General features: G+C 46.6%; 1 protein-coding gene across 1 annotated transcript; it reads right to left on the bottom strand.

Moving 5' to 3' along the window:
• Positions 1–4,758: 4,758 nt before the first annotated feature.
• Positions 4,759–13,785, bottom strand: pcp4a (Purkinje cell protein 4a). The gene is made up of 3 exons (XM_056285200.1): positions 13,732–13,785; positions 12,763–12,814; positions 4,759–4,889 (listed from the first exon to the last, which is right to left on the bottom strand). Exons 1-3 carry the CDS (start codon positions 13,783–13,785, stop codon positions 4,759–4,761), a joined length of 237 nt encoding a protein of 78 aa, XP_056141175.1.
• Between the last annotated feature and the right edge of the window lie 267 nt (positions 13,786–14,052).

Genomic DNA, 14,052 nt, shown 5'->3' with positions numbered 1-14,052 from the left:
TCTCATTCCTAGTGGCACGTCTCCCATTTCCACCTGTAGTGCTGCTGTTGGGCTTGTTTTAAATGCACCTGTGCATCATCTCAAAGCCTGATACTGCATCTCATCTCATTTCTTTAGAGGAGTGTCTGCTGCTGACCCACACACCACACAACCATAGTCTAATACTGACCCAGTTAAACCACTGTATATGGCCTTCAAAGCAGTTATATAGCTGCCCCCCGTGGCCATTTTGTTTGTTAACCACCAAGTGTTTTACGCACAGGCCAAAAGTCACGCGACTGAACCCCACCAATAGCAATATGTAATCTTTTCATTTCCTTATAATAATAATAATAATAATAATAATTCATTTTATTTTTGGTGCCTTTCAGAGCACTCAAGGACATCTTACAGAACACAGTTTAAAAAAAAACAAGCAGCACTGTATCAGACAGCATAAAATCAAAACAAAGCAGGGTAGACAATAAAAAGTTAACACAACAGATAAGTATAAAATCATCATCAGCACAAAACTCAGTGAAGCGTGGACCAGACTGCATGTGCCAGTTTGAAAAGGTGCGTTTTGAGATGGGATGTGAAGGTTGAAAGAGAGTCAATGTGGCGGCACGGTGGCACAGTGGTTAGCGCGGTTGCCTCACAGCAAGAAGGTCATGGGTTCGAGCCCCGGGGTAGTCCAACCTTGGTGGGTCATCCCGGGTCTCCTCTGTGTGGCTCAGGTTTCCTCCCACAGTTTAAAGACATGTAGGTCAGGTGAATCAGCCGTACTAAATTGTCCCTAGGTATGAATGTGGGGGGGGGGGGGGGCTGTGATGGCCTGGCGGCCTGTCCAGGGTGTCTCCCCCGCCTGCTGCCCAATGGCTGCTGGGATAGGCTCCAGCGACCCTGGGAGCAGGATAAGCGGTTCAGACAACGGCTGGATGGATGAAGAGAGTCAATGTTGTGAATGTCTTGTGGGAGAGAGTTCCATAGGGGCAGAATGGCTGAAGGCTCTAGACCAGCGGTGGCCAACCATGTGCCATGGAGAGCCATGTGTATGCAGGTTTTCATTCCAACCTGACTCCTCACCAGGTGATTTCACTGATACATTCTTCCTCTTTGGTTGAAGGTTGCTAATCAGTGAAATCTCCTGGTGTGGAGTCTGGTTGGAATGAAAACCTGCAACCTGCATACACATGGCTCTCCATGGCACATGGTTAGGCACCTCTGGTCTAGACCTCATGGTGGTACCTATTCGCTTATGTTTGTCTCATTTGATTATGTTGGTCATATAGAGGTATAAATAATCAGTGGAAAAACTGTAGCAGCTTTGTTGCTTGACGCATGCTCAATAACCCAGGTAAGAAAATCAAAGAAGGTTGAATCAGTTCATCCGGACCCAGCGTTTATTGGCAGAAACGTGTCATCGCTCGTCTAAGTGACCTCTTCAGTCTCAACTGACTGCAGGTGTCCCACCCTTATAAACAATACAGTTGCCTAACGCCCGAAACCAACAACCGGTTTCATATGCAAATATGGGCGTGACCATTAACTAGAGTTTCAAGGCCATGTGTGCTATTCACAGATGAACTGATTCACCTCTCTTTGACTATAGCCGCTTTAAGAACTCTCTTGGTATCTGACTGTTTGAATCGCAACTCAAAAAAATGATGCAGTGTAAAGTCAGTCAGTCAGTAACCCGAAGTCTCTTGTGAGGGCAATTCATATTTGATGTTTGCTTACTTTTCATCTTTCACCATGACCTTACATTGCTTAGATGGATGCTTGAAGTCCATGTGTGGTAGAACAAAGGTGGTCTTATAAAGTGTCTTCTCCAGGAGCACCAATAAGGGCCTGTTGTTGATTGTTGACTGTATGGGAGACTCGCTGAGCGCAGCAAGTCTGTACGCGGTAAATTGGAGAAGTGGCCTTGGTGGATGAGAGCTGGAAGACATGAGATAAGGAGGGGAAGAACAGACAACTGTCCTATAAGAGAGACTGGACTGTATTGATCGGTGCACATTCAGGCACCTGGGCTTGGATGTGTCTGTTCGTGAACATGTATTAAAATCGTGTGACAACACTGTAAGAGGTTGTTGTCTCGTTCCTCATTTCTGTCAGCGTGGAATTCAATAACTGCCACGACACTCTCAATCACAAAAACTCCTCTATACTAACACTGACCTCTACTTAAAAAAGAAGTTGTTAATTTCTATGCATTTTTGCACACCCACTGGGAGTTTGGTTTGTTCCTGGGGGAGCAAAGGTAAAACTGTGGCCCAACTCAACATTTGTCTCACTGAGCTCAACACTGGAGTGTCTTGCCTTTGAACTGGTGGTTCCCTAACTGACCTTTCTCGTCTTTGGACCAACAATGGTGTCAGATGTTATCTTCTCTACCAGCACTTAATGCCTACATGGACAAGGGTGTAAGAAATCTGACTTGTTACAACAAACCTGTCCCTGATCAACACCTATCCCAGACAATGGGAGAGCTTGCCTTAGCTTAAACCACTACAGAACTTTAGCCCCTGGTGTGCTCATCTTACTATGAGCCTAACAGTGGATCAAGCCTTTATAGGAGAATTTACACACTAGTTTGTCTTGTTGCATGTTCAATAATCTAGGTAGGGAAATACCACAAAGGTGAATCAGTTCATCTGCACACAACATTTATTGGGAGAAACGTTTCATCACTCATCTAAGTGACTACTTCAGTCTCTTCAGTGTCCAGATGAACTGATTAAGCTTTCTGGTACAGACTAGATTAATTCTCAGCATAAGTTTGCAAAGTTTTCGTTTTAGCTCACTACTGGTCTGGTCTTGCCTGAAGGATTGTCAGCTCACCAACAGTTATCAGTATCCATCCATCCATTATTCAAACTGCTTACCTTGCTCTCAGGGTCGCGGGGATGATGGAGCCTATCCCAGCAGTCATTGGGCGGCAGGCGGGGAGACACCCTGGGCCGACACACACACACACACATTCACACCTAGGGACAATTTAGTACGGCTGATTCACCTGACCTACATGTCTTTGGACTGTGGGAGGAAACCGGAGCCCCTGGAGGAAATCCATGCAGACACGGGGAGAACATGGAAACTCCACACAGAGGACGACCCGGGACGACCCCCAAGGTTGGACAACCCTGGGACTTGAACCCAGGACCTTCTTGCTGTGAGGCGACCGTGCTAACCACTGTGCCACCGTTATCACAGTCATCGGTAAATTTTCAAAACTAGCTTGATTAAGAATACTGTAGTCCATTCATCCTAATAGTGAGACAAATCAGAAATCTTTGAACGAGAAAAACTTTAAGTTACAAGTGATCTTTCATAGTGTGCATGCCGGACTTTTCCCGTGCATGGAGTGAGGACGTATAGCTTATCCTCTTTCAGTAAGGGACTCAAGACTGCCAGCCAATCACCAACCTGATAATAAAGAGGCCTCTGAGGGCTATAGAGCAAAGGTGTACCTCCCAAGTGCAGTCAACGGTCTGAATCGGACCCTTTATAGTCTTGATTTTATAGGCTTCATTTAATGGTTTTAACGAGATCGCGGCGCCTTTTACACTCTAAATGCAGCCAGAGACAGTAACTGAAGCAAAGTCAAGTGTTTTTTGCTAATTTACATTATTTATTCATCTTTTTGTGTGTGTGTGTGTGTGTGTGTGTGTGTGTGTGTGTGTGTGTGTGTGCGTGTGTGTGCACGCACATGTCAGTATGCATGCTTGCCTGTGTGTACTGTATAGGTGTGTGGGCACATGTGCACATACACTGAACAATGTTTGAATCACTTGATGTCGGTTGAACAGTAACAGTGAACAAACAGCTGGAATCTAATCACAAACACAACATCAATCAACAAAAAGTACACAGTCACTTCATGTCAACGACAACAATTAATGTCATAAAAGAACAGCATACGTCAAGAGAAATCTTTTTGTACGGGGGGAAAGGGAAAACCTGCACTTGCGACACACGTGGCTGCAGCAAATCCTGGACTTTGAAACTGGCTGCAGTGAGACTTCAGGGTACAAATTTGAGACACCGAATACAATTTCAACGCATCAGTCATACAGCAGAAAGGTATTGTCAAATCTATCTCTATATAATCAAACAGACGAGCTGGAATTCCTGGGATGGTTTTACCAGGCTAAAAGGAGAGGGGGTTAGCAGACATCTGAGGAACAAAAAAAAAACCAAAAACTTTTGATTCATAAATCTGAGCTATGAATGCCAATGATATCATGACTCAAGTATGACCTTTTAATGATGTCACTACATGTGGCTATATATTCCACCTGAGGGTGATAAAGACGTCTCACCTACTTTGTAAATCACTTTAATTTATGAAACCATCTACCTTAATGGTCAAGTAAGTTGTTCTGTGCCATGTCTATATTACAGTGAATGTCACATAAGAAAGAGTATTAAAACCTTGATTGCTACTGTAACTGCACCATGAAGTGCACTACTTAAGTATTTGATTAAAAAAAAAAAAAGAAATAGCAAAATTATAGGAAAGATATAGATATATCCATCATTCAATAATTCACAATTTATGTGTACAGTTGTCAATTAAATAATTACACATACAATTTCACAAAGACACTATTTAGCCCCAGGATCACCCGCCCCACCTCCAACTCAAGGAATCTCATCCCCACCCCCTCTGTTGAGTTCATGACAGTGCAGTTTGATTGGCATGCAAGATCAAGCCCACGACCGGTGCAGGGTAACATTTGGATCGTCAACCTGCCAGGACCAGCCACATCCGCTCTAGGACTTCACGCCCTGCTTCTTTTTCTGGAATTTCCTGAACTGTGATTGGATGGCCACGGCCGCTTTCTCCGTTTCTGGGGCTTTCATGTCAATGTCAAAGTCCTCGGCTAGGTTATCCTTCTTGTCATCTAGGGAGAAGGGGAGGATAAATATTAAGGAACTATCTATGGAGACAGAGGACTTTAAACATACATGATGTCACCTTTTGGTTAGTGGGTTTAATGAGAAACTGCCGTTTTTCAACTTTATCTCCATGTAGCGGTCCTCAGTAACGCTCACTATAGGACAGCACCATTTCTGTCCACTCGCTCTCTGTGACTGGGCAGCAATGTGGATGGGCTCAAAACTGAATTCAATTTTTCATTGATTTGGATTCCAAACCAACTAGTGCAGTGCCCGTTCGGGTGTAATCCCCCCTCTGACCACAACGTGGGTTGCAATGGCAAGGTGGCGCTGTTGATCCGTTGCCACGGGAAGAACGTCTCCGTCTGTTTAAATGTATGTCTGTCCTTTGATTTTCTCGACAACCACTCATGCAAACAACTTCACACTCCACACTGTCCTTCATGGGAGAGAGATCCCTCCTCTGTTGCTCTCTCTGAGGTTTTTTCCTATTTTTTCTCCCTGTTAAAGGTTTTTTTTTAGGGGGTTGTTCCTTATCTGATGCGAGTATCTAAGGACAGGATGTTGTGTTGCTGTAAAGCCCCTTGAGGCAAATTTGTAATTTGTGATATTGGGCTATACAAATGCTGACTTGACTTGACTGGGTCCACAGCAATATACCCGCCAAGTGTGAAGTCAATTGTATGAACGGTTGTCAAGAAAATCGAAGGACAGACAGACATACATATACACACACAGACAGAGATTTCCAATTTGGCAAATTTGTAATTTGTGATAATGGCTATACAAATAAAATGGACTTGCCTTCCATTTTAGTTAGATGAAAAATACCAGCTATTTCTCTTCCTGATTCTATGTCACACCAGTGACATAGAATCACTGGTGGTCGTAAGTTCAAAAGGTAAAATACAAAAAGCAAAAATGGCCAGCTGAGATATAAGAGTAGAAGATTTGTGGATGAGGACATATTTCATGACATTCTCACAAAGTCTACTGTACAACGACCCCCGAAAGAGGCGGCGTACACTGAAAATAAGCTATGTGAAATGGAGCACAAGAATGAGCGAGCAGTTGGATTTCCGACTGCTGCATTCACAAGGAATTCTGGGTATTGCAGGACTGACTGAATCTAGTCAGAACTTGACTGTAAGCAGAAATTTTGAATTTTCTCACTCAGTATTGAGTGTATTTGACAATGTTCGCTTCCTGAAATTCAGGTAACATTCAAGATTGGCATTTAATATCTGCACAATGATGTCAAAATTTCCCCCTAAGAAACCTGAGCAGAGAATGCTTATTATATCTGTGTAAACTTTGGCTCGTACGATTACGATAACCCACTGTTACAGTAGCTTGGTTATAATCAATCATTTGTCTTTGCGGTGGCTGTCAGCACCTCTATTCCCTGTACACGTCCCCTCTCGGAAGCATTATTAGGAAGCATAATATCTCCTGCCAATTCTATGCTGATGACTCACAGCTGTATCTCACATTAAAATCCAGGGATCCCCTGCAGCCTCTCCTGGACTCTTTCAATGACATTAAAGGCTGGAAGGCAAGTAATTTCCTTCAGGTAAACCCTAACAAAACTGAAGTAATCGGTCCCTCTAAGTCCAGAAGCCATCTCGCCAGTAAGCTTGGTCACCTCAACCCATATGTGAAGAAACATGCAAGAAACCTGGGTGTTATCTTTAATTCTGAGCTCTGGCTTGACAAACAAGTCAGTTCTCTTGTTAAAAATAGTTACTATCAGAACTATTTCCAAACCCAAGCCTATTATATCTTTCCATGATATGGAAAAAGTAATTTACGTCTTTATTACAACATGACTGGACTATTACAATTTCCTATGTTTAAGCCTTCCCCAGTCTTCATTAACTCACCTGCAGACTGTCCAAATGCAGGATGTTGACTGGTACTAAAAACTGCGAGCACATCACCCCAGTCCTAGCCCAGTCTTCACCGGCTCCCTGTTCATTTTAGAATTCAATTTAAGAACTTGCCGATTGCCTTCAAGGCTTTTAATGGTCTGGTCCCACCTTATATCACAGACCTTATTTATTGGCACTCAACTCCCAAGCTCTCTTAGATCCGACAAGAAACCTCTCTTGCTCGTTCCACACTCACGACTAAGACTAAAAGGTGACAAAGTCTTTGCAGTTGCTGCTCCACGATTGTGGAACCCATTGCTGTTAAGATATTAGATGTGCTCCCTCCATCTCTTTTTAAATTTAGGCTAAAGACACATGACTCACTGGCCTTTTTGGCCCACTAATCTTTCAGTCTGTTGTCATGTCAATAGTTCTGTATTCGTCCCTTGTTGTTTATTATTGTTGTCATTGGTATGTTTCTCTTTGTGTGTTAACTTTTTATATTTTAATGTCCTTTTGTACAGCACTTTGGTGTTGTCCTTTGTACAGTGCCTTGGTTAGCTTAAGCTGTGTTTAAATGTGCTCCAGAAATAAATTTTAATTACTTACTCTAAAACATAATTGACAATCATACTCTTACTATCAGATTGATCGTCTCGTTAATTTAATTTAATTTAATTTAATTTGGGCTGCTTCTCTCCTGTTTGACCTACCTATGGAATTTACAATGACAGCGGTTGTTAAACTAATGGAAATTGTACAACGTGACAGTGTGGGAACTTATGCCAGGACACTTTAACTCGATTCAGCACCATCATAGCAGAGCTCCTGTGAACCGTTCTTGGCCAGCTGACCGTGCCAGACCAAATCTGTCGACGGATCATGAATTTCCTGGCAAACAGGAAGCGGCATTTGAACTGGACAACCGCACATTGGAGAGACTGATCCTCATCACTGGGACTAAATAATAAAGTGTGTGCAAGGTGTCCGCAGGCTTATAGAGTGCGTGGAAACTTCTGATTGGCTGACCCTTCCGCAGACATTTGAGCCAATCACCACACTGGCCACAGATAAGGCTGGAGAAGGGAGGGGGAGGGGGGTGACGACTCCTATAAGCTGCTCAAGTCATATTGACAGGCCTGCACACATGAATTACAACACACAAACACACAAACAAACACGGAGGGCACCGGTAGGGCGGAGCACATAGCGGAGGCCGTAATAGAGATATAGGTTGCACAAGCCATATATCTGCTTGCCCTCACTTCCTTTGTTTGTCCCCCCCCTTTTTTTTCTCTCCAATTATATCCTGCCAATTACCCCACTCTTCCGAGCTGTCCCGGTCGCTGCTCCACCCCCCTCTGCCGTTCCAGGGAAGGCTGCAGACTACCACATGCCTCCTCCGATACATGTGGGGTCGCAAGCCACTTCTTTTCACCTGACAGTGAGACATTTCACCAGGGGGGATGTAGCACATGGGGGGATCACGCTATTCCCCACAGTCCCCCCCCCCCCAAAAAATAGGCGCTCTGACTGACCAGAGGAGGTGCTAGTGCAGCGGACCAGGACACATACCCACATCCGGCTTCCCACTCACAGACACAGCCAATTGTGTCTGTACCCAGATAGCATCCGGATGTGGGCCACTTCAGCAGTGATGCGACACTGATGGCCTTCTTCTGGCCCTGACAAAATGGATGTGAGCCTGAAGTGGCCCACATGTATCATAGCAATTATGGCCCAAATATGCCAAATCAAATGTGGGTCTGTTTTGGCAAAGACGCGGTGCTCTGGGCAACATGTGATCTGGATGTGACCCTGAAGTGACCCCGTGTGGTAAATGGTGAATATGGCCCAGATATCACAAAACAAATATGGGCCACCTCTGGCAAATATGTGGCACATGCGGCATTGCTATGGTTTGGTTCTGGCCCAGATCTGGCAAACAGCAGCGGACCACCCAAGTGCCATCGTTCCATGTGGTATGTGGGCCGGATAAGTGTCGGGTGTGGGACGGGTCCGGGGCCACAGTGATTTCGCTATCCGGGTAGGGACGCTCGATCAAGCCGGAGGTAACACGGGGAGTCGAACCGGCGATCCCCGTGTCGGTGGGCAATGGAATAGACCGCCACTCCACCCGCACGCCCCCGTACTGAATGAGTTTTGACGGAAAAGTTTGTACTAAACAGTACGCAATACTTGCAGCATGCAGTAAATCCTTATCACGATATACTAGCCATGTACAGTAAGAGTATTCCCACAGTCCGGGAGAAAGTTCCCCCAAAACAGTTTGCTAAACAAAACAAATAAAACGTCTGTTTATTCGTGCTCAATGAGGGAGTTCAAACAGCTACTTAGTGTGAAGTTCATTAACACGGGAGCCACCAAACTCGATGGGTATGTAGCGGATTTGAATTTAATTAAAAATAACCTGCTTCAAAGGAAGACACCTCGCGGAGGACAGGCAGGTCTTCTGCTGGCTTGTTACGAGACAGTATAAACCCCCTTTCATCCGTGCTTTTGCATACGCTGTTATTCCTCCATGCAAACAGTTCAGATTTCATCACCAAATGACTCGTGTTTAATCCACTCCAGTTCTCCCCGAGACTTGGAGGGGGACGGGGGTTCGCCACACCGAAGAGGCGGCGGTAAGAGGCAGCTGATCCGTTCTAATATTTATATCTGTTGTCACTTCTCTCAAATGCATTGTTAATCCATCAGCAGGGCGCAGACAGGACCGCAGCCCAAATGCCAAACGGTGACGAGCGGGGCAACGTGTCTGCGGCTCGGTGACGCGGTTGCGCGGGTGCAATAAAGCAGCCGAAAGGTCAAATTAAAGGGATGCGGCTATAATTCACGGGTATGGCCTGGCACCCATCGTGCGCGCTTTTCAGCCGGAGAGGTTGGCGCTCAGCGCTGGACGTGCACGCGGTGCATACATTTGTGGGGCCGTTCTTGCATAAAAGATGACTTGTCAAGAAAATGACCTACTTCCTTTTAGCCGGGGCTTCTTTGTGACCATGAGGCCCCGAGACGACACGGCGAGCAATCAAAGGAAATGTACATGTGGTAGCTGCGAGGCGCCATACGACTCACCCTGCTGCCCCTCCTATCCCCTAAGTAGCGTCACAAAAGAGACGTATACGAGTTGCGCCATCCCCCTGATTGGAGTAGCCCCTGGTGCAGCGACGTCTCGGCCTGTGTGTGTGTGCTGCGTGTCTGTTGTGTTGTGCGCTAAAAGCCGTGGTTCTTAAGGCTCTTAACCTGACGGAGAGCCCCGTCAGAGCATTTCTACAGCCGATTGCTTTCCGAATTCCCATGCACGCCGCGGGTCGTTGCCCTGCGTGTCCATAAGGGACGGAAAGAGCGTGGCTGACGTCACTGTGCAGGCTAAACCCACTTCAGATGATGTGTTGCACTGAGGCGAATGAATCAGTTCAGCAAAACGAACAAATGTGGTTATTTTGTTTAACACGGGCAGTTTGTGAAAGGCCGAGTCGCGCCTATCGGATTAATGTTGCTCACACAATTAATAAGTAAAGAAAGGTCTCTATTTAAATGAGCCTAACAATAAACAGTCAAAGTGGTCTTGCAAGTCCGGGTAGCGTGGCGGTCTATTCCGTTGCCCACCAACACGGGCATCGCCAGTTCGAATCCCCATGTTACCTCCGGCGGGGTCGGGCGTCCCTACAGACACAGTTGGACGTGTCTGCGGGTGTGTCCCGGTCGCTGCACTAGCGCCTCCTCTGGTCGGTCAGAGCGCCTGTTTTGGGGGGGAGGGGGAACTGCGGGGAATAGCGTGATCCTCCCACGTGCTACGTCCCCCTGGTGAAACTCCTCACTGTCAGGTGAAAAGCAGTGGCTGGTGACTCCACATGTATGGGAGGAGGCATGTGGTAGTCTGCAGCCGTCCCCGGATCGGCAGAGGGGGTGGAGCAACGAGTGGGGTAATTGGTCGGATACAATTGAGGCGAAAAAGAGGAAGTGGAACGCCCCCCCCCACCAAAAAAAGCTGTAATAGAGGCAAATAGGCATGTATTAAGACCCGGCGGGTCATACCTGCAGCAGGACATGGCTTGGATACCACTGGATAGAGTATCCAGATATGAGACCCTCCCCATGTGGCCGAGTGGGAGGTATATAAAACGGAAGGTAACTCAAAACATGTAGGACCCGTTTCATATTGTCCTTGGGTAGTCATTTTGGTGAACATATACTACTAATATTTCTAGTCAGGGCAGTGAGTGAATGAATTTCACAACTGTGGATAAGCAACGGCGTTTATTTACTCACTCGCACGCCCACTTGCTTGTTCACTCGTTCCTCCCCTTCCAAAACAGGGAGAATGAGCAAACGTCACATAAATGCAATTCATGCCTCGCTCAAATCCAGCCGAGTAAATCCAGGCCTCGCTGCCGGGTATTTCCCCGAGGACTGGGCCTCTGATTTATCACCCGAGTTGTTGAGACAGAAATCCATTTCAACCGAGAGTCGCAACGGCGTTTATCAGCGGCCCCGGAGAGGTGGGAGACGGTACACGGCGGGGGGCCATTTTCGGTGCCGAATGGGGCCGTGGAGCCATTAAACAGGAGATGGTCTGACGCTAACCTGCTGGATCCAATGTGTGCTGAGAGGGTTGGTTTCCAGAGTCAGATGGACTGGGTGGATCGATTCCACGTTACCCCCCCCCCTTTTTCTCCCCAATTGTACCAATTACCCCACTCTTCCTAGCCGTCCCGGTCGCAGCTCCACCCCCTCTGCCGATCCGGGGAGGGCTGCAGACTACCACATGCCTCCTCCCATACATGTGGAGTCACCCCCCGTTTCTTTTCACCTGACAGTGAGGAGTTTCGCCAGGGGGACGTAGCGCGTGGGAGGATCACGCTACCCCCCCTCCCCCCGAGTGGGCGCCCCAACCGACCAGAGGAGGCGCTAGTGCGGCGTCCAGGACACACACCCACATCCGGCTCCCCACCCGGATGCCTGACCAAAACAGATTTGAAATGGGTTTTTTTTTTAAATTATTATTATCATTCTTAATTCTGCAAAGCGGAGAGAAAATGTGAAAATCAATTTCAGCTCCAGCCAAGTAGTAGAACAAGTCACTTCCTTTTCAGATGTATATGTGAAGGGGGTCTCGGCTCCTGTATATTCTCATTCCGACAGGATCACAGAATCCTTCAATTAACACCGGTGACACATTTCAAAGGATCCTGCTGAGTGTGTTGCAGGCCTAATTTTCCCATTTATAACTCTGGGGATTTGAATAACATTACGATGCCACTAATTCCGTGCCGCGGCCCAGTTTGCAAAGTAGGTCTTTCTGTGAATCGCGGGTTCGACTGTTCACATCACAGAGGAATCCCTTTCATTGTCATAATCATGTCTCTCTTTCTTCTTCTTTTTTTTTTTTTTAAATAAAGGAAACCGGGAAAAAGTTGCGGTAAGAGGAAATAATCCGTTTTCTCCCCCCTGCCCCCTACTCACAGAGGGAATATTATGGGGTGTTCGGCTGTTTGAGCAAAGCTTCAAAAACAGCGCGGGGGTAAACAACACATGTCGCGCGCCTCAACGGCACGCGGGGAATTTAATTGGCTATATTCAATATATTATCGTCTATGTGTTCCGCGTTAAGTAAATTAATGATGCTCAACTGATAGGTTATTCTCTCTCAAACACTTCCAAGGAGGCAGAGTGTGAGTTATCTCTGCAGATGCATTATTAATCCGGACGCTTCAGAAGGCCTCTGACAGCTGCAGCCGTGTAGATCTATCTATCAGAGGCGAAATGTGCCTGCAAGGCCGGGCGAACATTTAACAAACAATCTCTCCGGAGAGGCTGATTCATATTCAGCGTTGGCTTCTTGTCACGAAGCCAACGCTGACTGAAAATCGCACAGCTCAGGGATACGTATCATGACGAGGACGACCGTGGCATTTCTCCTGAAAAACTTCCTTTCACCAGTGTTTGGCCGGACACTTCATGACGTGCAAAAAACAAAAACTACCTTGCCCAGCAGATGGCTTGCTGGTTCCAGTCATTGCTCCAGATCCTTGTCTCTGCAATGAAAAACAGGAAATAAGAGTAAAGACAGAGAGATTATGGAGGCAATCAATACTCAACCAACAGTCATCTATTTTCAAGAGAATTCAGCAGCCTCTGCGTGCCAAACAGAACTACGCCGATGTAAAAACAACGTATTTCATATTCACATCATCTATCATGAGCTACATCCAACATTAACACCAACAGGATGTACTTTAAAGTAAAAAATGGTTAGATCGGGCATGTCTCTGAATGATTATGAGGAATGTCCTATAAGTTGATGCACATGAAAGAATCTAGTCCTGGACTTTTGGGAATGGGGGACTAGTTTTTATAGAATCCATATTTCTGCAGCACACTGGGTTTTGTTTTTTTGGGGTTTTTTTTTATCTGCTGCACAAAAAGCAATCCCTGAATCTTCTCCCTTTGCCAGGTTGAAACTGTCCTAATGCACGCCACCTCCCAGAAAACAATACAGTTCAGCTCTTCAGGCCGAGTCACGGGAATGTTCAACAGTATCTTAAATTCAAAATCCACTTGTGTTGTGCGGATCCTCTTTATCCTTGTTGTCATCGCCAGTGACGGCCGTGCCATGCACGACGCCATAACTGACAGAGCTGAATGAGAACGCAGCTGTTACGGACTAGTCGGGTCTAGGGGTCAAGGGTTAAGCAGGCAATACTAGTCCTAACCCGGAGTGTGTGGAAAAGATGGAAACGAGGGAAGAAACAGGAAGAAGGACTGATTTCCAAGACTAGAGAAACAGCCGGGAGGTGGGCTAGCTTACTGAGGAAGCAGGCTAGCAGTTAGCAGGCCCATCCGACAAGGCCTCGGCCATATGGGTCTCCGCGCCCGTAAGCGGCGGACTCCATCTTGGTATGTTAGTTCAGTTGAGGTTTGACGGTCTTGAGCTGGAGAGGTGTGGACTTGCGGTGTCCTGAACAGCGTGTTCAACGTGGCGTATCCTGAGGCGTGCGCACGCCATCTGCCGCCGTTAATTAACTCCAGGGGACGCGCCCGCGCCTCACCGCGACGTCCTCTTTTAAACACTGCTTAACCACACATCCGATCATTTCTCAATGAAAACCGGTCCAAGTGCGCAAGAAAAGGAAGAAGGGGAAAAAGGCAAATATAACCCCCCCCCCATCACTTCTAACAGCAGTGTGTTCCACTGATTCATCTGAAGGCTTCGTTCCTATCCCCGCCTCGCACTAGCCCCAACCTGAATTATTAATCCCGCGCTTCCAGTGAA

This window comes from Lampris incognitus, chromosome 8 (assembly GCF_029633865.1).
Source record: "Lampris incognitus isolate fLamInc1 chromosome 8, fLamInc1.hap2, whole genome shotgun sequence".
NCBI classification, from domain to species: Eukaryota; Metazoa; Chordata; class Actinopteri; order Lampriformes; family Lampridae; genus Lampris; species Lampris incognitus.
The sequence above is the reverse complement of the archived record's forward strand: the minus strand, read 5'-3'. Positions and strand labels throughout refer to the sequence as shown.